A 27,202-nucleotide genomic window follows, 5' to 3' on the forward strand; every position below is an offset into this window, starting at 1 on the left:
GCCATGGCCCCTGCCTTCGGGGCCGGGCAGCGCCGGGCGCTCCGCTGCCGCCCCGCGCTCCCTAGTCCCCCGGGGCGGGCGGAGAGGGGCCATTGGGGGCGGGCGGAGAGGGGCCTTTGGGGGCGGGGGGCTGCGCCCGAAGTTACAAATAGCCGAGATAGAAAAACACCAGCCCCGGGTGCAGCTTCGCTTCCTGCACAGCGCGCACCGCGGAACCGCAGCCGCTGCAGCTGCACCCTGACTTCCTCCCCCAGCCCCAGCCCCAGCTCCAGCCCGCGCCTGCTGCAATCGCCGAGCCGAGCCGAGCCGAGCCAGGGGCTGCCCGGGCCGACGGGACGCCGGCTCGCCCCTCGGAGCCGCGTGGAGATGGAGCCCCGCCGGGGAGCAGCCGCGCCTCGCACCCGCTGCTGAGCGCGGAGAGTTCCTGGGACGGCTCCCCTGGGTGCAGGCGGGGGGCTCTGAGCCGGCCCCCGCTCTCGCCTGCCCCTCGCACTCTGGGAGGAAAGTTTCCTCCTTTCTGGCCCCTTCCTCTTTTCCAATCTGGATTTGGGAGCCTGGAAGCAGCTTTCTGGGCTGGGCAGGAGCCGCAGGATGGGCAACGCGGCCGGCAGCGTGGACCAGGCTCCGGCCAAGGAGACTAAGACCCAGCCACCAGCCACAGCTCTGCCGGCCAAGCAGCCCGCGCCCCCGAAGCAGCCCATGCCCAGCGCTGGGGAGCTGGAGGAAAGATTCACCCATGTGCTGGTAAGTCCCTGCCCCCCAGGACCGCCCGCCCCCCTCCGTTCCCAGCCGCCCCAGTGGGTCTCTGGGGGGGAGCAATGTACAGTGACAGCATCTATTGTTTAACTGCCAGAGGAGGTCTGAGGCTGCAGTGCACCCAGGGGGACCCTGTCACCTTCCCCCTCTGGCTGGCCTGTAAGACAACTTTCTGGAATTGCCCATTGGAGCAGGGAGGGGCTCAAGGTGGGGGCCCCATGGTGTCCAAGTCACTGGAGCGGTGGGGCCAGCACACGGGACTGGCCGGCCCGGCCCCCATTTCTATCCAAGCGTGATGGTCCTGTGTCCAGAGAGAAGGTCACCAAGACCTTCCGCTCCCTCTCCGAAGCTGGTGGGTGATGCTTCTTGGCCTCTCGCCCTTGGGGAGGAAATATCTGGCCTCCTGGAGAAGTTGTTCTGTGGGCGGGTGTGTGAGAGTAAGAGAAAACCCAGCTGACATCAAGGCATCTCTGAGGGGACCCCACTGCACGCCCACCCAGCCACGTGCCCGCCCTGAGCTATGTCTGCACCGTAACTTTTCACTCCTGTGTTCTTGCAACACGACCGTTATCTCGGCTGTCTGACTAGCTGGGCCTGGGCCTTGCAAACGGAAGCAGATCTCTCTCTGCTTTCAAAAAGGAGAGACTGGATGGTTCACAATGTCAATTTAAAATGGACGGGCGTTGGCCAGGGGAACCCCCGGGCAAGAGCAGTGAGGTTCTGACACGTCACCTCCCTCGCCTTTTGATTTGTGATTTGATTCAGTGCCTTGACTTTTGGGATTGTTGGGAGACAGACCTGGGGGGAAGGGGTTAAATTCTAACCAGAGATTTAGTGCTTGGCCCGCTCCTGGCACAGCCTAGAATTTAGATGTTTTGGAAACTGTCGTTTGCCAGATTGCATAATTGGTCCAGCGAATCCGCGATCCTGCCTTTGGCAGCAGCCAATTCCTGATAGTCCAGTGAGTGTGTGTGGGTGTAATGCACTCAGCCCCCTGTGCAGTGCTGCACACTGTTCCTTCCTGACCTCTGCAGCCGTCAGTTTGTGTCCTTCAGTTGCATGGCCATGTGTCTTTGATATTTGGGGTCCATCCTTGTTTTAAATCTAGTCTCGGATTTGACTCTCTGCCCTCCTGCAGCAAGGAATTCTGCAAGTTGTTTATATGCTGCTTCAATTTGTTGTTCAATTTAGTGGCTTCATCTCCCCCCCCCCCATCCAGTTATGGGACAAGCACAAACCGAAGGGAACAATCCGGTTACAACAGGGGCCTGGGAGTCAGGATTTCTGGGTTCTGATACTCCCTGGCTGGGCGGCCATGGGCAAGTCTGCCTCTGTTTCCCCATATGGAAGGTGGGGACATTGTGAGGCTGACTGAATGCATGTGAAGCGGTTTAAGATCCTGGACTGACAGGTGACGAGAAGAGCAAAGTAGCATTATTAGAACAGCATGTCTTAGTCCCATCCGCCCCGCCAGGACCCTAAGCCTAGCTCTGCAAGGAACATGGGAACTCTGTCTCTTGTGAAACATTGCTGATGTCCCAATCTCTCTTCCTCCTTCCCGTGGACTCCCCCATGCCAGTGACTAGCACTCAGATCTGAGCATGGGGGTGGTTTTTGCTAGGCGTGCAGGAATTGGGGCCTGGCATTTATCTAGGTCCCAATCCTTCTAAATCTGCTTGTGAACTTTCACAGCCCTCTCTAAACGCTTCTCTGTAACGGTGAGTTGTGGGGTAAAACATAACCCTCAGCATTGCAGGGGCCTGCATGCTGGTTAGATCAAAGTTTATTCACGAGAGTGGTTGCTGGTATGTGCGTTGCATTAGGGTGACCAGATGTCCCGATTTTATAGGGACAGTCCTGATTTTTGGGTCTTTTTCTTATATAGGCTCCTATTACCCCCCACCCCCGTCCCGATTTTTCACATTTGCTGTCTGGTCACCCTATGTTGCACTGTGGATGTAATTCATGTGCATCCCATCCCATGGCTCTCCGGCAGCTCCTGACAGCTGTAGCTGCATCAGCAAGGCGAAAATGTTGGGGCTTGTCTGGGCTGTGCTTTGCAGAGAGCTGGGATGGCCCTGCAGCCCCATGCAAGTTCCCATGGACTAGAACCAGACAGGTCTTTGGTTGGACAGAGAGAGATTTTGCAGTGTGGGTCAAGCCTGTGGCTGTTTCAGCCTAATGCATTAGCCTTTCACCCCCAGAGACCTGGACTGCAACTGGACTGAGGTTACCAGCGGGCGAGTTTCTGAATCCTTCTCATGCCATCGGACATCACTTAGGACAAAGCTCTGCCATCCCTGTCTATCCTGGGCAGCTCTCTGTGCGTCCTCTGTGGTGTTAAGTCCCTTCCTGGGGACTGCCCCTTGGCAGTCCCCTTGTGAGTGGTGCAGCAGGAGTTGTCATTTCTCAGAGGGCTACCTAAGCTGGACAGGTCAAACGGTAGGGACCAGCCAAAAAGCAAAGCTCTGGCCCTCCAGGGCAGGGGATGAGCAACCACCTATCCCCACAGAACAGACACGTCACAGAACCACAGCAAGGGATGAGGCGTGAATGGAAACCTGTGCTCAGGAGAAGCCAGGCCTGGCAATTACAGGGGTCCTGCAGGAGAGGGCTGAGGGGCAGGCTGAACTGTGGGGAGGGGCTGCAGAGGATGAGACTGTAAGTCAGGAAGGAGGTACTTTGGCAGAGCTGGGGATGGGGATAGCAGGGGGCTGTGGGTTGGAATTGAGGGGCACTGGCAGAGCTGTGGGACGGGGAGTGCCCAGGGCTGGAATTGAAGGGGGATTGTAGGTCAGGATTCCTGGCTCTAGTCAGTGCTTTTTATCCTTGATTATTAAAGCCTTTTCTACATGGGAAGTTCTACTGGAATCGCTCTAGCAGAATACTTGTTCCTAGAACTCCCCCGTGTGAGCGGAATAAAGTCGGTCTAATTGGAATAAAATCTCTTTTCTTTTGGAGAAGAGCGTCCACACAGAGTTACTTTGCTGCAGCGTTACGCATCAGCTTCTCCGCATGGACGTGACCTCGGTCCAGATTTGGGAGGGGTTCCCACTGGTGGCAAGTATCAGGGGGTAGCCGTGTTAGTCTGTATCTACAAAAACAACAAGGAGTCTGGTGGCACCTTAAAGACTAACAGATTTATTTGGGCATAAGCTTTCGTGAGTAAAAACCTCACTTCAGTTTGCTAGAATTCCCCAGTGCCCACGAGCCTGCAAGCCCAGGTGCTTTTCCAGTGGCCCCGAGAGAGGTGGGGAGAGGGTCAGGAATAGAAGATGGAGCTGGGAATTGAGGCCAAAGCAGGAGGGAGGTGAATGTGAGCAGGGGCTGCAGGCAGGCCCATCCAAAAATTGCTGAATGAATTTTCAGCTGGGCTGGTGAGGCCACATGACCCCTCCCTCACAACAGCTCCATTCAGAATTTGGCTGTGGGGCTTGTGCACAGGCTGGGAAGCCTGGGGGGGCTCAGAAGATGGGAGCTGGTGGGGGTGTCGCCAGCTGGGGATAATAACTGTGAGATCTGCAGTTCCAGGGCAGGAAGGGTGAAACTCCCCAGATGCAGGTTGTACAAACTCCCTTTCTTCTCCCAGGCAGATTTTTTTGTCTTTCTCCTTCTCAGATCTAAAAGCGACCAGCAGAATTCGGGCGGGTCAGGAGGTAGGGAAGAGACTCGGGCTTGTCTAAAGCCCCAGGGAATTCCAAACCCATTAACAGGGAAAGCAGCAACCAGCTGTGTGAGCTCACTGGGCTGTCTGCGCCAGGCCTGGGCAGTGTCCGTGAACAGCGGGTTTGCTTCAGTGGATCAGAGCACATCCATCTAGGCCAGTCACTCTGGCTCCTGCTGCATGGGAGCGAGACCACTCTTGTATCGCGTCTGCTCTCCCACTGCCCCCGCTGGATCGTATCACTGGGCCATCTCGCCTGGCCTCCTACGTCCAGCCAGTGGACCAGCTGGGCTCAAGTTCTCCAGAGTCCAGGGCCAGGTTTCCAAGTGCTCAGCACCCACAGCTGGGACCAGATTCTCCACAGCGCTCCGAGCCCATTGTGCTCTGCTCTTCTGGCAAACCGGCTCTGACTCTGGGCGTAAAATGGGAGCTGAGCACTCTGGAAAATCTGGCCCGGAGGAGCTCTCCTGAAGACTCTGGCCGCAGTCTCACTAAAAAATGAGCACTGTACAAAATCGGTGCAGCACATGTTGAACGGATTAAAAGCTGGCCAACTGATCGATCTCAAAAAGGAGTTGTTACTGGGGACTCGTCATCCAGCAGGGATCTGTGCTTGGCCCATTGCTGTACTGATGAGCTGGAACAAACTATAACCATTGCTGGTAAAGTCTGCAGCTGAGACACGCTGAGGGCGTGGTAACAATGATGGGGACAGGTCACTTATACAGAGTGATCAGGCTGACTGGGTAGGATGGCCTCACATGCACAGGTAGGTGGAAGGTCAGACCCCTAGGAACAAAGAATGTAGATCACACTCACAAAACAGGGCAAAAAGTCCTTCTCCCAGGTGGCTTATTCTTTCAAGGATCAGCATGAGTTGTGTCTCCACTAGGAACACAGCAAGCCCTTCCAGGTGCAGACCAGGCCCAAGGGAGTGAATGCAATCCATGGAGATGCCGCGGTGTATGGCATTGGCGAGACTGTTCCTGGCTGCTGTGTCCAGGGCTGGTATCCGCCCTTCAAAAGGGATGTTGACAAATTGCTCAGAAGAGACCTACAGCCTGGCTTTAGGGAGAGAAACTGAAGAAGGTCAAAAAGAACAGGAGTACTTGTGGCACCTTAGAGACTAACACATTTATTAGAGCATAAGCTTTCGTGGGCTACAGCCCACTTCTTCGGATGCAGTAGCCCACGAAAGCTCTAATAAATTTGTTAGTCTGTAAGGTGCCACAAGTACTCCTGTTCTTTTTGCGGATACAGACTAACACGGCTGCTACTCTGAAACCTGAAGAAGGTCAGTGTATTTAGTTACGGTTAAGAGGTGACATAATCATGGTCTACAAGTCCCTAGGTGTGGAGAAGATTTCTGATAGCAGAGGGCTCTTTAATCTAGCAGACAAAAGCATAACGAGATCCAGCGGCGGGGAGCTGAAACAAGAGAAAATCAGATTAGAAATGAGGCAAAATTTGTTAATATTGGCAGTAAAGAACCATTAGAACACCAGAGGGAGGATTCTGTGGCCTGGAGCCGTTACATCATTGGGTGTGTCGTTCTCACAGACCCGCTCTGGCTCAGCCCCGCGTTCTGGGCTGGGTGCAGGAATCCCAGGGCGAGGCTCTCTGGCCTGCGTTATGCAGGAGGTCAGACTCAAGGAGCGTAACGATCCCTTCTGCCATCACACGCAATGATTCTCTCCTCCGGCCCAGGCAGTGGCCCTTTCCTGCCATTCCCCCTCTGCAGCTGAGCAGTTTGACCCAGGCTGGGCTGAGCTCTGCAGCCTCCCCCTCCTACCAAGCCCAGAAGTTATTGGGCAGGTTAAAACGACCTGCACTGGAGTGGATTGGGGTGGAAAGAGCTCCTGCTGCTTGGCAGCCCTTCCCTGGCCATGCTCCCCAGCACCCGGACTGGCCGTGAATCTGCCTGGAGCTGTCCCTGTCCCCAGCCTCGTCTGCATGACTCCCCGTCCCGTAGAGCCGGGCGCTGCCCTGTGGGCCGCGTGCGCTCTCTGCCGGCTGCCTGGGCGGGCTCTCCATGGCCTGTGCCGCAGCGACCGGGAGCCGCTGGGGACGTGGGGGTGAGTGGGAGGGTGTTTGAGAGGCTGGGACTCGAGGGTGGCTGAGCAACCAAATTTACTCCATGTGCAGAGTGAAGCTGCTGCTTGCTCTTAAAATAGAGCTGGGAGCAGCAGGCAGCTGCTCTGTCACTGCAATGTGCTAAGCAGCCTCGAGTGCCTTAGCAACTCCTTGCTTGGCAGCAGATGGAGCGTGAGCGACGGGCTCTCTTCTGCTCCTGTTCTGGCATCAGATCCCAGGAGACCCCAGAGCTGGTGCTGCGTCTGGGAGGGGGGGATGCTCCAAGCCTGGAGCCCTGCTCGCTTCCAGCCCCCGGAGTCTCACCTTGGAGGGGATGGAGACCTGATCCAAGGAGCAGAGTCAGTGGCCTTGGCTTTTGGAAGCCTACGCTGGTCAGCCCGGCCTGGGACAGGGGCTGCCCGGCCCTGCATGACGTTACCACGAAGTGGGGGCAGCTCTGGAACGAACTGAGCTGAACAACGCACTGAGTTGGAGCCACCTGGCGCTGCAGTGAGGATCTGGTCCTGAGGCCAGGTTAAGCACCAGCAGAGACCCCGGGCGGGAGGCAGGCAGGGCTGTGATGCTGGGTGAGGCTGGTCTCAACCCTGAGCTGACAGCACTGCCGCCAGGCGACTGGCCCTGCTCCTCAGACGGGGTCAGTGGGTTTGGGGCACAGAGGCTGCTCAGCCAAGGCCTGGCTTTCCTTGCGGCCCAGCCCTGCGGGGTGCTGCGGGCCCCCGACCCAGCTGAGCGCCGGGAGAGCATGTGGGCCTCGGGAGTGGCTCGGCCAGTTGGGGTGGGAGGGTGGATGCACTTTATTCTTTCTTGGGGGAAAATGTGCTGAACAAATTCCAAGTTTGGGTAGGGAATTGGAGTCTGTTTCTGCCTCCCCCATTCTCCTGGGCAGGTCGGGGTACCCCGCCCCGCCCCTGGCAGGGGGCTGTTTCTATTACAATAGCACTAGAGGCCCCCAGTGAGATCCGGGCCTGTTGTGCTGGCGCAGGCCCAGCGAGGGCAGGGACTTGCCCAAGGTCACCCAGCAGCTCAGTGTCTGAGTCTGGAATAGAACCCAGGTCTCCTGAGGCCCAATCCAGGGCCCTACCCACTAGGCCGTGGTGCCACCGCAGCTTGCAGGGGAGGGAAGATCTGACTCTTGTACCTGCCGTGTGTTCTGAGTCTCTGGTAAAGGCCCAGGTGGGCCCCAGGGGTCTGTGTCTCCACCATGGTAGCCGCCATGCTGGGCAGTGCAGCAATCGCTCCCCAGTGGCCTGTCTCCGTGGGGCCATTGCAAGTGCATCTGTTGGGTGGGCCTGGGGGCAGGATCCCCAAGAGCAGGGGCCCAGCAGGGTGGGGTGAACAGGACGGGTTCCTGCCTGATCCTGGAGGGGTCGAGAGACAACTGGAGCAGTGACAAACCTGGTGCCTTCAGCCTACTTCAGGGAGGAGTGGGAGCCATTGCTCCAGCCGTACTCCACTGACCCTGGGGGCCAGGACTCCTGGGTTCTGTTCCTCTCTGCCAGTCCCCTGTGTGACCGTGGGCCGGTCACTGCCCCTCTCTGGGCCTGGGTCTCCCCTCTGTGCCATGGGGACAATCTCCCTCCATCCGGGTGGGTGTGAGGGCTGATCATGGGCAGGGATTTGAGAGCTGCTGATGGTGAGGGGCAACACGCCGCTCCTGCCTTTCAGCCACAAGCTGGGGGGTGCTTATTTCTGCACCAGAGCTGGGTGCGGTTCGTGCATCTCTCGCTCGGTGTGAGACGCGTCTTTCCTGCTTGTGATCTGACGGGCTCCAGCTGAACCGCTCCTTCCCCCGAACCTAGGGAGATGGACTCTGCAGGGCTGCCCTGCCCCTCACTTCCCAGGACAGAGCTCCCTCCCATGGCACGTGTCAACCCCTGCACTGATCAGCAGGGTCACCTCAGGACCAGCCCCTGAGCTTTTGTGGGTCTGCCCCACATGCTGGGGTGGAGTGATGCTAGTCTAAAAGCTCCAGCTGGAGAAGCCTGTTGGCACATGGAGCCACCCCTGCCCCCCAAGCAGGCGTGTTCCCTCTTGTAATGTGCTAGTTTTAAATGTCCCGAGCAATGGCGGCTCCACCAGACATAATCCTCAGCTCTCTTCCCCCGTGGGGCGATTCCTGGGGCTTCCCCTGCAGGATCTCTGCCCCAGGCCCCAGCTCCCTCTGCCTCCCAGCGTGAGGCTCCAATCCCCGGATATCCTGGGTGATGTTCCCTGGACGCACCTGCCACTCCCCCTTGGCAGCAGTGACCCTAGCTCCTAATGCAGGGTCCAGCCCAGGAGACCTCTGGGTCTATACAGAGCCATGCACTCGGGGCTCAGCCTAAACTGTCCCTTTTAACTTCATCCCCCATCACTTCTACCTGCACCGGCTCCAGCCCCCGGCTGATCCGTGGTGGAATTCGCAGTCACTTGGCTCTGAGCAATGGGTGCTGTTCCGAGCTGTACCACGGCACATCCTCCCAGTGCTCCCGCAAAGCCATCCTGCCCCACGCTGGGATGTTAAACCGCTGCAGTGCTCGGCCCTCAGCAGTGCTGCATTTCAGTGCTAGGGGATGTGCTCAGTTTGCAGGGAAAGGCATTGTATAACTGGACGTGCTTCGACAACCGTTCCCCCCAGAGGCACCGTTAACTTCTGGCTCCAGAAATAAGCCGTCGTGCCCTGGGTGGGGTATCAGGTCAGGGAGGGTTAATATGGCACAGATGGCAGAAGCCAGCAGTGATTAGCCTAGGTGGCTGAATAACCCCCAGTGATTAGCCAATTAGGCCTGTCTCCTTGCTGGTCCCTGCCGTGCTGGGCGCAGAGTCTCCAGAGTGGGGTGGGGTCGTTTGGCTGGGGGTCAATGTACTGAAGCCGTCAGTTTGTCAGGCAGGCCCAACCCTCAGCTCCCACTTCCCCAGCCCCGGGGGAAGGGAATGAAGGCAGCCAGCCACACAGGACATGCCTAGTGCTCAGCTGAGTCTGCTCCAGGGGCCACAGGTCCAGCTCTGCTTCCTTCCCCTCTCGGCAGCTAGAACCAGAATCCCCGCCCGGGGCCAAGCAGACTCAGGCCAGGGGCATCTGCATTTCAAGGCCATAACCCTTTATTGCCCTTGGCCTTATGCCCCCGGTTCCTGTGGCACAGCACCTGTGGGGCTGATACGCAGCACTCTGGAGCCAGGACTCTAATCCGCTCACCCCTGAAATAAGTGGGGGTCTTTCATCAGTGCCCAGTGCCGAGCTGGCTGCATGCCAACAGCCTGGCGCGACTGGCTGCAGCGTCCCGAGAAGGTGGCTCTGGGCTCTGAGATAGCGGGTGGAAGGCAGCGTAGTGCCGCGGGCACCGGGCCGGTTGGGAGGGTTTATGGAACCCAGTCACCAGCTGAACACTTCAGCTCTGATAGTTAGCTAGGTGCTTTGCCTCCTCGCTGGGCAGCCCCCATGTGGGTAACAAGTGCCTCAGCCCAGCCCTGGTTGGGAGTGGGGGCGAGTCCTTTTTCCCCCTCTAATACTCCGCCTGGCACCATGGCAGCAGCATGGTCCCTGCCAGGTGCCTCCTTGGCACCGTATTAGGAGGGTTGGCCCCTCGGGGGGTGGGGGGGAGCGGAGAGCCCCCCTCCCCCGATTGGTGGCCAGAGGCTCGTCTTCATCCCTCCTGCTCTGCAAGGGGCCTGGAGCCCAGGCGGTTGCATCCGCTGAACAATCCACTCCCTTCCCTTGAGGAAGAGCCGAACCTTGGGCCATCAATAATGCGGGCAGCGGCTGCGCTGGCTGGCGTCCGGCTCGGCCATGGGTGGGTGCAGAGCCGGCTGCATCGTGCAGTACAGGCGCCTCTGGGGAAGGAGGCCCCTGGAGCTGCCCGAGTTTGGCTGTGCAGTCCCTATGCACAGGGGCCATACGGCTGGATACTGACCAGTCCCAGTGGCACAGGCAGAATCAGGAGGGTGGAGGAGCTAATGGGCATGTTACCGGGCCCAGTTTGTAAACAACCCAGGGGAGCGTCTGCATGTGTGTGGGGGGGACACAGGAGCAGGTGCCGAATCGTGTGGGGCTTGTTGAGCCTGCCCAGTGGGGGGGCATGGGCCAGGGCCAGGGAGGCCCCTTTGCGTAGTGCGGTGGCGTGATGGCGGCTGGAGCCCAATAGGACCTTCAGACTCCAGTGTTTCCAAAGGGCAGCATGGGGGGCTGAGGGTGGGAACCCATCAGTCCCATAAGCATCTCCAGAGTGGGGGGATCTGGGGACTCCCCCATGAGGAGTCTGCACTGGGGCTGCTCCTGTCACTGGCCTCTCCATCAGCATGAGATGGACTCTGGACACAGTCCCCTCCACTCCCCACGACTCCCGCCCACGACCAGCTCCTGGCACCCTAGGGTGCTCCTGCATTCTACCCCCTGCCCCCACCCCAAGGCAGGCCGAGGCCCCTGCCCTGGGAGCTCCCCCACTCCCCAAGACGCCAGGAGCGCACGTGTCTCTCGGCAGGAAACCACAGGGAGGGGCCCAGCATTTTCTCGCTCTGCTTCTTGTGCCACAACCCGCTAACGCCACCCGTGATGGTAGCCAGGGGTGCAGCAGGGTGGCTGCTTCCTGCCCCTCGCTGCCTGGCCAGCCTTGGGGGCACTGGGAATCGGGAGGGAAGGGGATCCCCCACAAGCCACAGCCACTGCCCAGCTGCTCCCAGACAGGCTCCAGATGCTGCTGCTAGGCCAGGCTGGGCTGGCGGGCGGGAGGTGGTGACAGGAAACAGCCCGTGTCATTGTGGAGAAAAGCCTGGGCTGTGCGATGCTCCTCAGGCAGTGCGGCTGCCTCTGGGGAAGGGCTGGTGTTGAGCTGTGGCCGTGTCTGCCCCCCGAGTGCCTGCTATGTGTCCGCCCATGGGCGGCTTCCGTGTGATGGGGCCTCTGGGTGTGCCCCGGGCATGTGCCTGTCTCTGGATGCCCCGGGCATGTGCCCATCTCTGGGTGCTCCTGGATGTGTGCTGTGGATGTGTGCCCGTCTCTTGGTGCCCCTGGGTGTGTGCCTGTCTCTGGCTGCCCCTGGGCATGTCCCTGTCTCTGGGTGTCCCCATGGGCATGTTCCCAGGGCACGTGCCTGTCTCTGGGTGTCCCTGGGGGGTGCCCCGGGCTCATGTTCTACTTCCTTTTACTCCCTCTCATCTGTTCTCTTCACTGAGCGGTCAGGTGGGATTAGCACACTTGTCAGCTGGCTTGACTGGACCAAGGCAGCCCCTCCCCCCACCCCCATGGGCTGCTGCTTTGTCTCTGCATCATCCCTTGATCTACCTGCACGAGGGGCCTGGGTGACAACCCTGGAGCCTCACCCCCATCCCGCCGCCAGCGTGGGAGAGAGAGTGCAGTCTAGTGACTCTGGCACCACCTTGGGACTCAGAGACTTGGGTTCGGCTCCCAGCTCCGTCCTGACCTGCTGGGTGACGGTGGCTGACTCCCTTCCCCCTCTGCACCTCAGTTTCCCCTCTCAGCCCGTGTCTGTTCAGGCTAGGGTGACCAGACAGCAAGTGTGAAGAATCGGGATGGGGGTGGGAGGGTAATAGGAGCCTATATAAGAAAAAGACCCAAAAATCAGGACTGTCCCTATAAAATCGGGACCTCTGGTCACCCTAGTTCAGGCTGTGAGCTGCTTGGGGCAGGGCCTGTCTCTCTGGGTGCCTTTGCACGGCAGCCCCCGAGCCTGGCTCGACACACCTGGGCTCGTGCTGCCACCCTGGAAATTGCTGTGTGGACGGTGTGGCTCGGGCTCCGAAGCCTGGGGGGTGGGGCGTGGGGCTTGAGAGTCACGGCTTCCAGGCCCTGTCTGCACAGCTGTTCTGAGCCATCAGCCAGAGCCAGTCTCAGCCTGGGCTCAGAGGCCCGCTGCATAGCTGTACCCATGTGTCTGTTCCACGCCTGGCACCATGGGGCCCTGGCATACAAATGCTAGCATGTCCAAGGCTGCCCTTCCGGCTCCCGCCCTGCCCTGCCTTCCCTCTGGGACAGTTTCTCTGGGTTGGGACAGTGACTTTTGCCCTTGGCCAGGCAGGACCCCGCCTTGGCGAAAGGCGCTGGCGTAACCCGATTGGAGAGGGTCCTCTGGTCCAGCTCAGCTAAACGCGCCAGCCCAAGTCTTCAGCCACCCCCAGCGGGGCCCCGATTCCTGAGGTTTCAAAACGCGTCCAAACCACTCTCTGTAGGACACACAGCGTCCTGCTGCTGCTCTGGTAGGCAGCGTGCTCGGATGGGCAGGGCCCTGCAATGGGCATCAGGACTCCTGGGTTCCCAGCTCCGCCCCTCACCGTGTGACCTGGGGCAAGTCATGGCCTCTCTCTGGGCCTTGGTTTCCCCATCTGTAAAATGGGCGAATGATGCTCGTGACCAGAGATCGGTGGATGAGAGTGCTAGAGCAGTGCAGAGTATTCTGATCCTTAACCGGAAAGCTTATTTATACGAGGCCCTGGGTGTCTGGCACAGGGCAGAGAGAAGTAAGATGGCAGCTCCCTGCCTGACACAGTGAGGGGCGTGTGTTGGGATATGGCTGCCGGGGAGGCCTGAGCTGAGATTGGAACCCAGCTCTGATCACAAATGGCCCCTCCCTCCTGACCGGAGCTGAATTGCCTGTCATTATCTGCAGCCCACACGGCAGCTGAGGGAACACAGCCGGGAAGGAGCCAGATGGCTTAGGTCGTGTCCCCAGGTGCTCTGCGGGACCTCAGGTGACTGCGTGCCAATCGGATCAGCACAGAGCTCCTCGGGCACTGGAGCCTGGATTTGGGGCAGAGCTCCTGGTTGTGGGATCTGGGGCTTTGGTGGCACAGCCCACTGCATGGCCCCTGCCACCCCACCACCACCCAATGGCCCTGCCTGTCTCAGGAGTGGCAGCAGGGTTCAGAGTTAAGATAATTGGGGAAGTCTATGCTTTTTGGAGATGTTGTTTCAGGCTCTCTGCAGACTCACGCAGTCACATTCAGGTCACATTTTTCAAGCTTTTTCTTTACATCTGTAAAGGCTGGAAATGTAATGTTTTCAAATGACAGCTGAGATCCTGGGGGCCCAGCCATGGGCCCATAAACCCCATTAGTCCAGTCCTGGCTGCAAACTGTATTGAGCGCACATATGGGAAAGAGACACAGTAGGAGCTGCTCGCTCTCACTCGTCTGCTCAAGCCATTACACCAGCATCTCCCTGCTGAGTCACCAATGTCCCTCTAACCAGGAAAAGTGGTGCACAATGGCCCATTTGTGGAATCGGTATAGCTGGGAATTGCAGTGGCTATCTGGCAACAAGAAGTACTTTCCCACACAACATACAACTGACCTGTGGAACTCATTGCCAGGGGATGTTGTAAAGGCCAAAAGTATAACTGGGTTTAAAAAAGAATTAGACAAGTTCCTGGAGGATCGGTCCATCGATGGGTGTTAGCCAGGATGGTCAGGGACACAACCCTCTGCTCTGGGTGTCCCTAGACCTCCAGCTGCCAGAGGCTGGGCGTGGAAGATGGGTGGATCAGGCCAGAATTGCCCTGTTCTGTACAGTCCCCTTTGAAGCTCTGGCACTGGCCACTGTCAGGGACAGGATACTGGGCTAGATGGACCATTGGTCTGACCCCAGGTGGCAACTCTTACGCTCTTATATTTGTATTGCAGCTGAGATAAGGTTCACTGGTAACAGTAGGGACCACGTGGCACAAAGACTCAAGGGAGACCTGGGAGTCTGGCCCCCTAGGCTGGGGCAAGCCACAAAGGCTTGTGTCCCAGAGCTATCGACTGTCCAGACAGCACGTGCAAATGTGTTAATTGACAGTCCATTCACTGGGAGTTTAAAAACTCCTATGGAGGCAATTGCCTCTATTGCAGCTCCTTGTTTGTAGTAATAATACGGCCCTACGTTTATAGAGCTCCTTTTATCCCAACCCACTGTGCCAGCTGTAGGGAGGAATTGCTTCACCCAGCACTGAAATGCAGCCACCTCTGGGGTGGAATGGGCAGCTGCTTAATAGCACACAATAATGCAACATGTTAGTTTAGGACAGGAAGTGAAGAAGGATTCCTTATGAAACTGACATTGCTGGGAAGAGCTAGGGGAGGCAGGAAGTAATCAACCAGACTGGAACTTGGCCTGGACACCCGGGTTAACTTGACCCTCCTCTTGCAGGGTGCTGTGGGATTTTTAATGATCACCAATGGTCAGAGCCTTGGCGCTATGTCTCATCCAGCAGCACCAGCCCCCCCTGGGGGACACCTTCCGAGAACTGACTGGGGCGGAGCCCACACAGCTGTTGAGATCTGATGAGGCGGCTGGCAGGCATGGAGGATTCAGTCTGTTCATTGTCCTCTGCCTGAGGCAGCTTTGCCTCGTTCTCAGCTCCCCTGGCCCTGTTGTCCCTCCACATGCCAGGGACACCCAGAGCATGGTGCTGTGCCCAAGTGCTGCCCTCTGTTCCCAGGGGAGGATCATAATGGTGTGCTGGTATGGGTGGGGTGCACAGCTGGGGGGCCTCAGCCCATCCGAGAACACGCAGATGTGCTGACAGCTCCCTGCAGGAGGGAAACTCCAGACCAGGGAGGAATCCAGGACCTCAGGAGGTATCTAGTCCAACCCCCTGCTCAAAGCAGGACCAATCCCCAGACAGATTTTTGCCCCAGATCCCTAAATTGCCCCCTCAAGGATTGAACTCACAACCCTGGGTTTAGCAGGCCAATGCTCAAACCACTGAGTTCTCCCTCCCCCTGCCGTGATGAGGAGGCTCCTGAGGTGATGACAAGGCACCTTGTGGCAATGCCAGTGCAGCATCTTGTTTGCTGAGGGCTTTAAGTCCCTCCATATCCCAGGCAGCTGAGTCTGGGCCAGAGGCCAGTGAGGAGCGGGGAGCTGTGGGCGCACAGACAGTTGCTTTCCCTAGGGCGAGCCAAGTGGGTGGGCAGGCTCCGGTTTATTAACCGTTGCGCTTTGGAATCTATATGAAGCACAGTGTGTGAGCTGCCCACAGCAATTGTTGTGATGGCCAAAGCCCTGGAGTATTTCTAGCACATCCCTACGAGGGATGGCAGTTCTACGTTCTGTGTGCTAGTGCTCGGGCTGGGAGAATGCCCACCTGTGAGCCTTAATGGAGCCCCCAGATGTACTGGAAATGGGAGAGGAGGGCGGGGGGGTGGGCTCTCTGAATGGTTGGGAGTTAGGGATCCTAGCCCGAGCAGAGTGGGGGAGGAGGGGCTGGGCACTAAACCAGGGCAGGAACCTGCCCTAAAAGGCATTAGGACGATTAGGAAGATGGCTGTCTGGGACAGGAGCCAAGTGCCCAGGTTCAGAGCTGCCCTGTGTCTGTGGGACCCTCACATTGGTTTAAAGTCCTATTGACTTGCCTTCCCTGGTCCTGGTGAAACGTCAGGGGTCTGCCCAGTTGCATTAGCCACCGCTGGATGGTGGCACGCAGCATCTCTCCTTGGTCAAGGATGTTAACGAAAGAGGGGCTACGATTGGCGGGTGATATTGCTCCCTCTCTGCTGGAGCGAAAGCCCCACCCCTTGCCAGCCTCTCCCGCGCCAGGCTCTCCCAACCTGGGCTATGATGTGTAAATCTCTCCCATCAGGGTATCTCTGCTTTACAGAGGGGGAGAAGAAGTGACTTGTTGGAGACAGGAGTTCTGGCTCCCAGCCCTGTGCTTTAGCCCCAAGATTGTCCTGCCAGGGCTGGTCCATGCTGGGAAATGCCATGTTGTCCATGAGCGACTGGGCCATTAAACGCTGCGGGTAGGTGAGGGCGGTTGTGTGTGATGCCTGGGGAAGACGAAGGCAGCCCTGCCTACCCGGAGAGCTCTGTGCTGTTAACAGACCATCTGACATGCTGCACTTGCCCTTGTGCCCACTGCTTCCTGGGCACCGGGTGGCACCGTGCAGCATAACCCCCAGCACCTCTGGCGGTGGGCACCGTGGGAATGGGCCCATTCCTTGGAGAGCACCCAGCGCAGGTGCAGCTTGGGCTCTCCGCCGGCTGCTCTCAATCGGAGCACGATCCTGCTCGGACGCCCAGGCAGTGAGCGCCGGGGCTGTTGATTGTCTCAGTGAGGCTATTTCTATTTCTAGCCTCGCAGCCTAATTTTAGCCTCCCTGCTCGGCTCAGCTCGGCTCTGCATGGCTGCGTGAGGGAGGGAGGAGGGCCCCGCCAGAGGCTCACCCTGGTGTTTCCAAAGCAAAGGGACCGAAGGAGCCAGCACAGATGGGAGTGAGCTGGATCCAGTGGGACCTGGCTAAACTCAGCTGTGCCTGGAGCAAGGCGCTCCCCGGGCCCTGGGGTGCCTTTCTGCCGTGGGTTTCCCCACTGCTGGAGAATCCCTGAGCCCTCTCCCGAGGTGGCTCCGTGTCCTCGTCTCCTCTCAATCGCACACATCGCCTCTGACAGCCTCATTCATCCCGAATGCACCACAAAGGGCACTGAAGTGCAGTTAGCGGGTGGTGCGATTTCCGCTCCAGGAGTGCATCTGGCTTGGCAGGTCTCCTCCTGGACTCCTCTATAACGAGCCGAGGCTCTTTCGCTTTCTTCCTGAGCAGTTTGGATTTTAAGTCCAAATCCCTCTGGAGCGTGTTTCCTCTCTCGTTTCTCATTATCTGGGCTCCTAGGATGTTCTGCCCATGTTGCCCAGGCTTGGCAGCCTGATGACTCAAGCTAATTTGTGTGAAATGCCATGAGTGTTGGCTGCCCTCCACTTTTAGCACTGTGAGGAATCTACAGGCACTTCACAGCTGTCACTGTCACCACTCAGAGTCATGGCAGCGGTGGGGCTAGAACTCAGATCCTCCTGCTCGCAAAGCACAAGCCTGGAGCATGGTGGAGGTGCATCCCATGAGCACCATGTGTCATTGTTCCTGCCTTCCATGGGCAATGGAGCTATTCCTCCCAGCTGACAGCTGCCCCTCCCTGGGGCCTTAGCTCCCGGCTCCTTGCTTTTTGGGGGGAAAAGTGACGATTTTCTTTAGAACCAGGAAAATAACCCACGCTGTGCATTAAATGTCTGTGGGGAACTGCTGGGCTTCATCTCTTGAGCAGGATCTATGGCCCCCATCCCCGTTTAGTGCCCCTTGGGGCTTCTTTCATGGCTGCAGCCCCATTGCCGCCCCCGAGCCCTGGCAGGCTGCCCGGGGAGCTCCAGAAATCCCAGGGCAGGCAGGTCTGTGTGCTCGAGCTCCATCTTGGATGCCAGGGTGGAGCATGGCATGCTGGGAGCTGTAGGCTCAATGGGGCCATGTGCTGGAAGGGAGAAGGACTTTGGCCTGGTGGCTTCCTCGCTGGGTCCCGGCACCAACGCTCAGTGAGCGAGCTGCGAATCATGTAACTTGGTCAGGCCCGAGCCCTCCCCCAGCACAGCCGAGCATAAGGAGAAGTGAAGTCCCCCGTGCTACCTGTTTGGAAAGGGGAAGTGATGTCACATCCTGTTCCTGCACACGCGACGCAAGGGCAGCCTCTGGAGAAGCCAACCGTTTGTGCCCAATTACCACACGAGGGGCCCGATCCTGGGACAGGCCGAGCTGCCCAGGGGCCTCGCTGGCTCCCCTTCTCTCCGGATCGGGCCCAAACCGACTGCCGTGGGATGGGGAAGCAGGAAGGAGCTGGGTTGAGCAACATCAGTGCTGGGAACACCGCAGCGCGCAACATCCTGCCGCTGAGCTCATGCCTCTAAACAGACACTGATTTCATGGGCTGAGACCCATCACGCGGCTGCACATGGCTCCCACGTGGTCTCTCGGAGGGAGAGTGGTAACCGCACTTAATGCAGCCTTTAAGATGGCAAGGGCAATGTCCAACAGCTGCAGCTGGGGGCTGAGAGCCGGGACTCCTGGGTTCTACACCCCACTCAGTCGCTCCCGGTGTGGACTTGGGCAAATCACATCCCCCATCCGTGCCTCAGTTTCCCCGTTCATAAACTGGGAGATAACGATACTGACCCACCAGGCAGGGCCAAGCTGTGAGGCTTGAGTAGCTGACTGTAAAGCATCGGGAGGCCCCGGGTTAAAACTCGCAGCCAGAGGGAGTCTGGGCTTGTGGAGACTGGTGATGGGGAGCTTAAATCATTGCACTGAAACTCGACTTGGCTTTATTGATCCTTGTGTGCTGCACAGGCATCACCACAGCACTGAGTGAGTTCCTGGGGTTCTGCCCCCCCGGCGCCGTGCGCAGTGCAAATCCCGAGGGGAGGGACTCCTGGGTTGGTGGTGAGGAGCACCAGAGCGGGAAGTCCTCAGGACACTATAGGCTGAAGCCTCTCGTTCTGCAGCCAGACACTAGAGTAGATGTTGGAGGTCTCCACCTGTCCAGGACAGACTGTCTGTGTCTGTGCCAGGCTCGTGCCGAGCTGGGAGTCTGTCTCTCTGAGACCTGACCAGTCCTGGCAGCTCTGGTTGGTGATGGAGCAACCCAACCACGTCCTGACGTGGAGCTGGAGCTCAGGGGCTCCGTCCTTGGAGGTGGAAGGGTCGGGTGGGGTGGCGGGGATGCAGTGCTGGTAGGAGGGTGGAGGGTCCAGGGCACTGGAGGAAGATGGGGTGACATGCAGGGACCCTGCATCGTCCAGGTTGGGCCTAAAGAGAGAGATGGCTAGGGCTCAGCCCTCCCCACACAGGGGCTCTGCTTCCCTGGTGGTCATGGCAGCTCTGGCCCCCACTCCTGTCTCACCCCGTCTGTCTCCCCTGCAGGATTCCATGAACTTGCCGCCCGACAAGATGAAGCTGCTTAGCCAGTACGACAGCGAGAAGAAGTGGGAGCTGATCTGTGACCAGGTGAGACTGAGGTGCCCAATCCAGGGACGTCTCCAGGAGCTGCGGGCACCCACGCGCCCCCCCCCCCCCCCCCGGCCACCCTAGCACCTGCTGCAAGAGATTCAGCGCCCTCCATTACCCACTGTACACAACACTCACGGCAGGAAACTCACACCCAGACACTTCCCCCTGGCCCCTTCCTGTATTGCTCAGGTTGGTACCTGATCACAGGCTTTCAGTCTGATGCTTCGCAGCATGACTCACGACAGCGGGGCCAGAGCGGGGAGAAGTCACGCTCACTGCTTCAGCCCACAGATGTTCCGAGTGGCCCGGCAGCCTCTGCTCCCAACTGGGACGGCCGAGGGCTGGCTCCCCTGCCAGCACTTTGCAGTCATTGGAGGGGCCTGCAGAGGAGTCTGAGGGGCTGAATCCTCTGAAGCCAAAGAGGCTAATCCCAGCATTTCCTCGATGAGTCATTTCTCTCCCCTTCTGTCCTCTCTGCACCCACAGTCAGTCAGTTCCTTAGCAGCAGAAAGATTCACTTCACTTCAGGGATGGGCTTTCTGCCAGAGGCCGTTAGCTCAAGTCGCCTTTTCCTGGTGATCTGCAAAGAAAGCCAGGGGTCGATCCTCTTGCTCTGCGTTGGTGCTGAGAGGGAGCAGGGACTGGGCATGTGTGTGCGCGCTAGGTCTTTTCCAGCTCAGAGAGGGGTGGGGGGCACCGGGGCCCAGTCCTTCCAAGGCCTGCCGGATCGGGCCCTTAATGCCTGCCAAGCGCTCTGAGGCTGCAAATGCCGTGTGAGTGCTGAGTATTATTAGAAACCGGTGAAAGATCAAATGCCTCAGAAAACCCTGTAATTGATGCATCTCACTGGAGCAACTGCTTCCCTGGGGAAGGGGGAGGGGCTGGTAGTTTTTGCTAGTGGCTGGATATTTTAACCAGTCAGCCTCTGCACTTGCTTGTTAGTTCAGGGGTTCTGGTGACTCCAGATTTTGCTTTTGGGGGTCCGTGTTGAGTGAAACCCTCAGGTTTGGGGGTGGAGGCTCGGGGGCGGGGTGGGTGGGCAGGGGATGCTGAGCTTTCAAGCAGCAAGGCCGCAGGCTGACTCAGGTTGGCAGTGGCCGCTGGGCATTGCTGTCCCAGGGCTGCCTTGTTTCATAGAATCAGAGAATCTCAGGGTTGGAAGGGACCTCAGGAGGTGTCTAGTCCAACCCCCTGCTCAAAGCAGGACCAATTCCCAACTAAATCATCCCAGCCAGGGCTTTGTCAAGCCAGGCCTTAAAAACCTCTAAGGAAGGAGATTCCACCACCTCCTTGGGAACCCATTCCAGTGTTTCACCACCCTCCTAGTGAAATAGTGTTTCCTAATATCCAACCTGGACCTCCCCCACTGCAACTTGAGACCATTGCTCCTTGTTCTGTCATCTGTCACCACTGAGAACAGTCTAGATCCATCCTCTATGGAACCCCCTTTCAGGTAGTTGAAAGCAGCTATCAAATCCCCCCTCATTCTTCTCTTCTGCAGACTAAACAATCCCAGTTCCCTCAGCCTCTCCTCATAAGTCATGTGCTCCAGCCCCCTAATCATTTTTCTTGCCCTCTGCTGGACTCTTTCCAATTTGTCCACATCCTTCTTGTAGTGTGGGGCCCAAAACTGGACACAGTACTCCACAGGCTTCACCAATGTCAAATAGAGGGGAACGATCACATCCCTTGATCTGCTGGCAGTGCCCCTACTTATACAGCCCAGAATGCCGTTTGCCTTCTTGGCAACAAGGGCACACTGTCGACTCATATCCAGCTTCTCGTCCACTGTAACCCCTAGGTCCTTTTCTGCAGAACTGCTTCCTAGCCATTTGGTTCCTAGTCTGTAACAGTGCATGGGATTCTTCCGTCCTAAGTGCAGGACTCTGCACTTGTCCTTGTTGAACCTCATCAGGTTTCTTTTGGCCCAATCCTCTAATTTATCTAGGTCCCTCTGTATCCTATTCCTACCTTCCAGCATATCTACCACTCCTCCCAGTTTAGTGTCATCTGCAAACTTGCTGAGAGTGCAATCCACGCCATCCTCCAGATCATTAATGAAGATATTGAACAAAACCAGCCCCAGGTCCGACCCTTGGGGCACTCCACTTGATACCGGCTGCCAACTAGACATGGAGCCGTTGATCACTACCCATTGAGCCCGACGATCTAGCCAGCTTTCTAGCCACCTTATAGTCCATTCATCCAGCCCATACTTCTTTAACTTGCTGGCAAGAATACTGTGGGAGACCGTATCAAAAGCTTTGCTCAAGTCAAGGAATAACACGTCCACTGCTTTCCCCTCATCCACAGACCCAGTTATCTCCTCATAGAAGGCAATTAGGTTGGTCAGGCATGACTTGCCCCTGGTGAATCCATGCTGACTGTTCCCGACTCCATGCTGACTGCTATCTCCTGATGGGCAGTTAATTTGGCTCCGGCTCCTGGGGACATGGAAGGAATGACAAAGCAGCTTTCCCACCGGCCCTGATCCTGGCTGATGGCAGGCCCAGCAGAGAGGCAATAGGTGGGTGGGACATGGAGACTGACCTCCCTGTCCACCTCCGGGCAGGCCCTGCAGGGTTGGGGCTCAGTGCCCTGCTACTCGCGCTGTCCGTGTGCTCTGGATAAATGGGGGCCATGGGCTGTTCACCTAGGGGCTCACCCAGCACAGTCATCCCTGGCCCTAGCCCAGAGCTCTGCTCAGGGGTCCCAGGGCTGTCATCACCCCTCTAGCCTGCCTGTGGTCCGGGGCCTGAGTCTGATGGGAGCTGGCTGGGCCGTGCGCTCCCTGAGGAGGTGGTGCGGGACAGGAGTCATCACATGCCGGCTGGGATACTGCGTAGAGCAGGCTCTTCTTGGCTTGTTCCAAGGCCAGAGCCTCAGGGCCCTGATCCTGGCTCTGGCTGGGCACAGGCATCTCCCGCCCATCGGTGGAGCTCTGCGAGGCTGCCAGGAGTCCAGCATCTCGGAGTGGGCTCGTGCATTCCTAATCCCAAGGCCAGAAGGGACCATCCAGTCTGATCCCCTGGAATGCACAGGCAGACACCCGCCCCACCGTGATCCTCAAGGCAGGTCTGTTAGAAAAACCTCCCAACTTGATTTAACAATTGTCAGGATTGGAGAATCCACCTTGCAAAGTTGTTCCAATGATTAGTTACCCCGGCTGTTAAACATTTACACCTTATTTCCAGCCTAAATTTGTCTGGCTTCAACTTCCAGCCATTGGATCATGTGACACCTTCCTCTGCTGGACTGAAGAGCCTGTTATCAAACCTCCATGTGCCAGCCTCTGTCCCCAGGACCGTTCTGCTCTGCTACAGTCACTTCCCTTCCCTTTGCCTCAGTTACCCCATTGATACACCGGGAAGGAGAAGTCCTGAGGCACTTGGATGAAAGGGGATCTCGATGCCTAACCTAGGCCAGCGCAGTGTGGCTCAAGCAGTAGCACCTCATGCTTTTAAATCCAATGGTCCCAGTTCAAGCCCCATAGATGGCTCATCATTAGAGAAACATCCGTCTCTGTTACGAAAGGTGCGTCCACACTCAGAGTAGTACAGCTGCAGCACTGCCGTGTAGACAGTAACAGGAGGGGCTCTCCCGTCAGGCCTGGTCTACATAGAATCATAGAATATCAGGGTTGGAAGGGACCTCAGGAGCAGGGCCGGCTCCAGGGTTTTTGCCGCCCCAAGCAGCGCAAAAAAAAATTAAAAAAAGCCGCGATCGCGATCTCCGGAGGCAATTTGGCGGGAGGTCCTTCGCTCCGAGCGGGAGTGAGGGACCCTCCGCCGAATTGCTGCCGAACAGCTGGACGTGCTGCCCCTCTCCGGAGTGGCCGCCCCAAGCACCTGCTTGGCAAGCTGGTGCCTGGACCCGGCCCTGCTCAGGAGGTCAGCTAGTCCAATCCCCTTCTCAAAGCAGGACCAATCCCCAACTAAATCATCCCACCCAGGGCTTTGTCAAGCCTGACCTTAAAAACCTCTAAGGAAGGAGATTCCACCACCTCCCTAGGGAACCCATTCCAGTGCTTCACCACCCTCCTAGTGAAATAGTGTTTCCTAATATCCAACCTAAACCTTGTTATGCAGACAAAACTACACAGGATCATTTCAGGGGGCAAGACAAAGATGCCACATTTATTATGATAACACAATTTGATTTATAACCAATAACTTAATACCTACACACACACACACACACACACACCCATTTACACATCAGATGTTCTGCAGCTGCTGTATAGGAGAAACTGCTGAGCTTGAATTGCTATGCAAACTAGATACAATCAATTTAGGCTTGAATAGAGACTGGGAATGGCTGAGCCATTACAAAAACAACAAGGAGTCGGGTGGCACTTTAAAAACTAACAGATTTATTTGGGCATATCATGAGCCAGCCACAGAAACAGTCAGAAACAGGCTTCAAAGAGAAACAGCAGAACTAAAATTCATTTGCAAATTCAACACCATTAATCTGGGCTTGAATAGGGACTGGGAGTGGCTGGCTCATTACAGAAGCAGCTTTTCCTCTCCTGGAATTGAACCTCCTCATCTATTATTGGGAGTGGACCACATCCACCCTGATTGAATTGGCCCTGTCAACACTGGTTCTCCACTTGTGAAGTAACTCCCTGCTCTCCATGTGTCAGTATATGATGCCTGCCTCTGTAACTTTCACTCTATGCATCCGAAGAAGTGAGGTTTTTACCCATGAAAGCTTATGCCCAAATAAATCTGTTAGTCTTTAAGGAGCCACCAGACTCCTTGTTGTTTTTGTAGATACAGACTAACACGGCTACCCCCTGGTACTTGAGCCATTACAAACATTGAATCTATCTCCCCTTGTAAATATTCTCACACTTCTTATCAAACTGTCTGTACTGGGCTAGCTTGATTATCACTTCAAAAGTTTTTTTTCTCTTAGAGTTGGTAAGACAACTCCCACCTTTTCATGCTCTCTGTATGTATATATATCTCTTCAATATGTTCCATTCTATGCATCCGAAGAAGTGGGCTGTAGCCCACGAAAGCTTATGCTCTAATAAATGTGTTAGTCTCTAAGGTGCCACAAGTACTCCTGTTCTTTTTGCGGCTACAGACTAACACGGCTGCTACTCTGAAAGCTGCTGTATAGTTACCAGTCCTGAACATAGCTTGAGTCCGTGGCTTGATTTTGCAGCTTGGGTTCGTAGCTCATGGTGGTAACTGGCCAGGAAAGCCGGGCACAAGGAAGGGCTGGGTCTGCCCTCCCATGTTGGCAGCAGAACGTTACCCTCCGAAGTCTTCCATCTCACCCATCCTTTTTATAGGCTTTAGTTTGAATCCAGAGTCTATAGGTCTTGCTGTGTCACGCTGCCTCTGGGTTAGGTGTGATTGATCACCCGTCAATTGCAGACCCTGACTTTCAGCCTGGGACCTGGCTTTGATCTTCCTTCTATTGTACCTTTGTTGTTGTTTTTTAGGGTGGACTCTTCTTACTTTGTTAGGGCTCTTGTCTGCATCTTCAGCCCTTGGTGTTTGAACTCTATTTAATCAGGACAGGCTGGTGCTGGAAGTTGATTCCATATCCATACATACCACATTCACACATCTAAACTAAACTAATAAGATTACAGCAGGTTTTGCAAAAATGAAGGTTGCAGCAAGCCCTTACAAAATGGAGTGAGCGTTTTAAAATGGAGTTTGAGTTACAATATGGACAAGTGTAAGGAATGACAAAGAGTGAACAGAAGCTACAACGTAGACAAGTATAATGAATGGCAAACAGTGAGCAGAAGTAGACAAGTGTAGTGAATGGCAAACAGTGAACAGAAGTTACCCACCCACTCCTGTTTCAGTATTGTGAGATTCTGTGGCCTGCGTTGTGCAGGAGGTCAGACTAGATGATCATAATGGTCCCTTCTGACCTTAAAGTCTATGAGTGCAAGTCTTAGTGATTTAAGCAGGAATTGGATTGACAGTGAAACTTACAAGGGCAACTGGCTGAACAGCTATGGCTCTTAACAAGCATCTTAATTGTCAATTAGTCAGTTATTGGGGTAACCGGTTTTATGAATGAATGTTGTTTCATTCATAAAACTTTACTTATGAAGTTACATTAATAAAATGAACAATTAAAAACAATTTCATTCATCAGTTCTACAACCTCCCTGCAACTTGAGACCATTGCTCCTTGTTCTGTCATCTGCCACCACTGAGAACAGTCTAGATCCATCCTCTTTGGAACCCCCCTTCAGGTAGTTGAAGGCTGCTATCAAATCCCCCCCCCCCATTCTTCTCTTCTGCAGACTAAATGATCCCAGTTCCCTCAGCCTCTCCTCATAAGACATGTGCTCCAGCTCCCTGATCATTTTCATTGTTGTCCGCTGGACTCTCTCCAATTTGTCCACTTCCCTTCTGTAGTGGGGGGCCCAAAACTGGATGCAATACTCCAGTGTGGCCTCACCAGTGCCAAATAGAGGGGAATAATCACTTCCCTCAGTCTGCTGGCAATGCTCCTACTAATACAGTGCAATATGCCGTTAGCCTTCTTGGCAACAAGGGCACACTGCTGACTCATATCCAGCTTCTCGTCCACTGTAATCCCCAGGTCCTTTTCTGCAGAACTGCTGCTTAGCCACATGGTTAGGTTGACGTAAGCTGCCTTGCATCAACCTAACCGTGGAAGTATCTTCGCTTAACTGTGGGTCCTGCCGACGCAAGTGCCTCTCTACGCCGGTTTAGTAACGCCACTTCCCCAAGCGGTGGAGAGTCACGGCCGCTGTACTTGGGTGGACACAGTGTCAGTGCAGACACGGACAGGTGCCGGCTTTCAGGAGCCGTCCCACAATGCCCCACCGTGATGGTCCAAGCGCTACTGGTGAGGTCATGCACCGCTGACACAAGGAGCCGAGTGTGCATGCACAAGCAATTGAATAACTGCAGTGGCTGGATGCCAATGTAATTTTGTGGTGTCGACATGGCCTGACTGTAGTTAATCCACCTCCCCAAGGGGCGGTAGCTAGGTAAATGGAAGAACTCCTCTGTGGGCCTAGCGCTGTCTGCTCCAGGGTTAGGTCGCCATAGCGATCTCTCTCAGGAGTGTGGATTTGTCACGCCCCCAGAGACGGAGCTAGGCCCATGTAAGTTTTCAGTGTAGACCAGCCCTAGACAAGGCTTCTTAAGAAGAGTTAACATCTGTGTGCCCAGTCTCTGCAGTGACACTAGATAGCGGTTGATTGATGGGCACTCTGCTCACCAGCTGGTGTCAGGCAACAATCCCTCTTGCACAATGTTCTGCTGTGCAGGGGTGGCAGGTCCAGCGCTGTGCCCTGGGGCGGGGGGAGGGAGGGAGGCAGGCCCAGCGCTGTGCCCTGGGTGTGTGGGGAGGAGGGGCGGCAGGTCCAGTGCTGTGCCCTGGGGGTGTGGGGGGAAGGGGAGGCAGGCCCAGCGCTGTGCCCAGGGGCAGGGGGAGGGGAGGCAGGCCCAGCGCTGCGCCCTGGGTGTGTGTGGGGAGGGGAGGCAGGCCCAGCGCTGTGCCCAGGGGCAGGGGGAGGGGAGGCAGGCCCAGCGCTGCGCCCTGGGTGTGTGTGTGGGGGGGAGGCAGGCCCAGCGCTGTGCCCGGGGGGATAGGGGGAGGGGAGGCAGGCCCAGCGCTGTGCCCGGGGGGGGGCAGGGGGAGGGGAGGCAGGCCCAGCGCTGTGCCCGGGGTGTGTGTGGGAGGGAGGGGAGGCAGGCCCAGTGCTGTGCCCGGGGTGTGTGGGTGGGGAGGGAGGCAGGCCCAGCGCTGTGCCCGGGGGAGGAGGAAGGCGCAGCGCTGGGCCATGTGGGAGAGGAAGGCAGCCTGGTGCTATATCATGGGATGAGGAAGCTGGTCTGTGGTTATGCACAGGATTGGACATCAGGAGATATGGGTTCTAATCCCACCTCTGCCACAAACCTGTCCTTCGGCAAGTCCTTTCATTTCTCTACT

At 56.8% G+C, this 27,202-nt stretch overlaps 1 protein-coding gene across 3 annotated transcripts in view; it reads left to right on the forward strand.

Annotated features, from left to right (window-relative positions):
* The first annotated feature begins 376 nt into the window (after positions 1-376).
* Positions 377-27,202, forward strand: part of FMNL1 (formin like 1) — a 58,144-nt gene continuing 31,318 nt past the window's right edge. For all 3 annotated transcript variants that reach the window (XM_065577657.1, XM_065577659.1, XM_065577658.1), the window contains exons 1-2: positions 377-744; positions 19,166-19,249. In XM_065577657.1, the coding sequence (XP_065433729.1) occupies positions 592-744; positions 19,166-19,249 (237 nt within the window). In that variant the 5' untranslated portion in view covers positions 377-591. The remainder of the gene's footprint in view (positions 745-19,165; positions 19,250-27,202) is intronic.

This window comes from Chrysemys picta, chromosome 24, assembly GCF_011386835.1.
Source record: "Chrysemys picta bellii isolate R12L10 chromosome 24, ASM1138683v2, whole genome shotgun sequence".
Taxonomy (NCBI): Eukaryota; Metazoa; Chordata; order Testudines; family Emydidae; genus Chrysemys; species Chrysemys picta.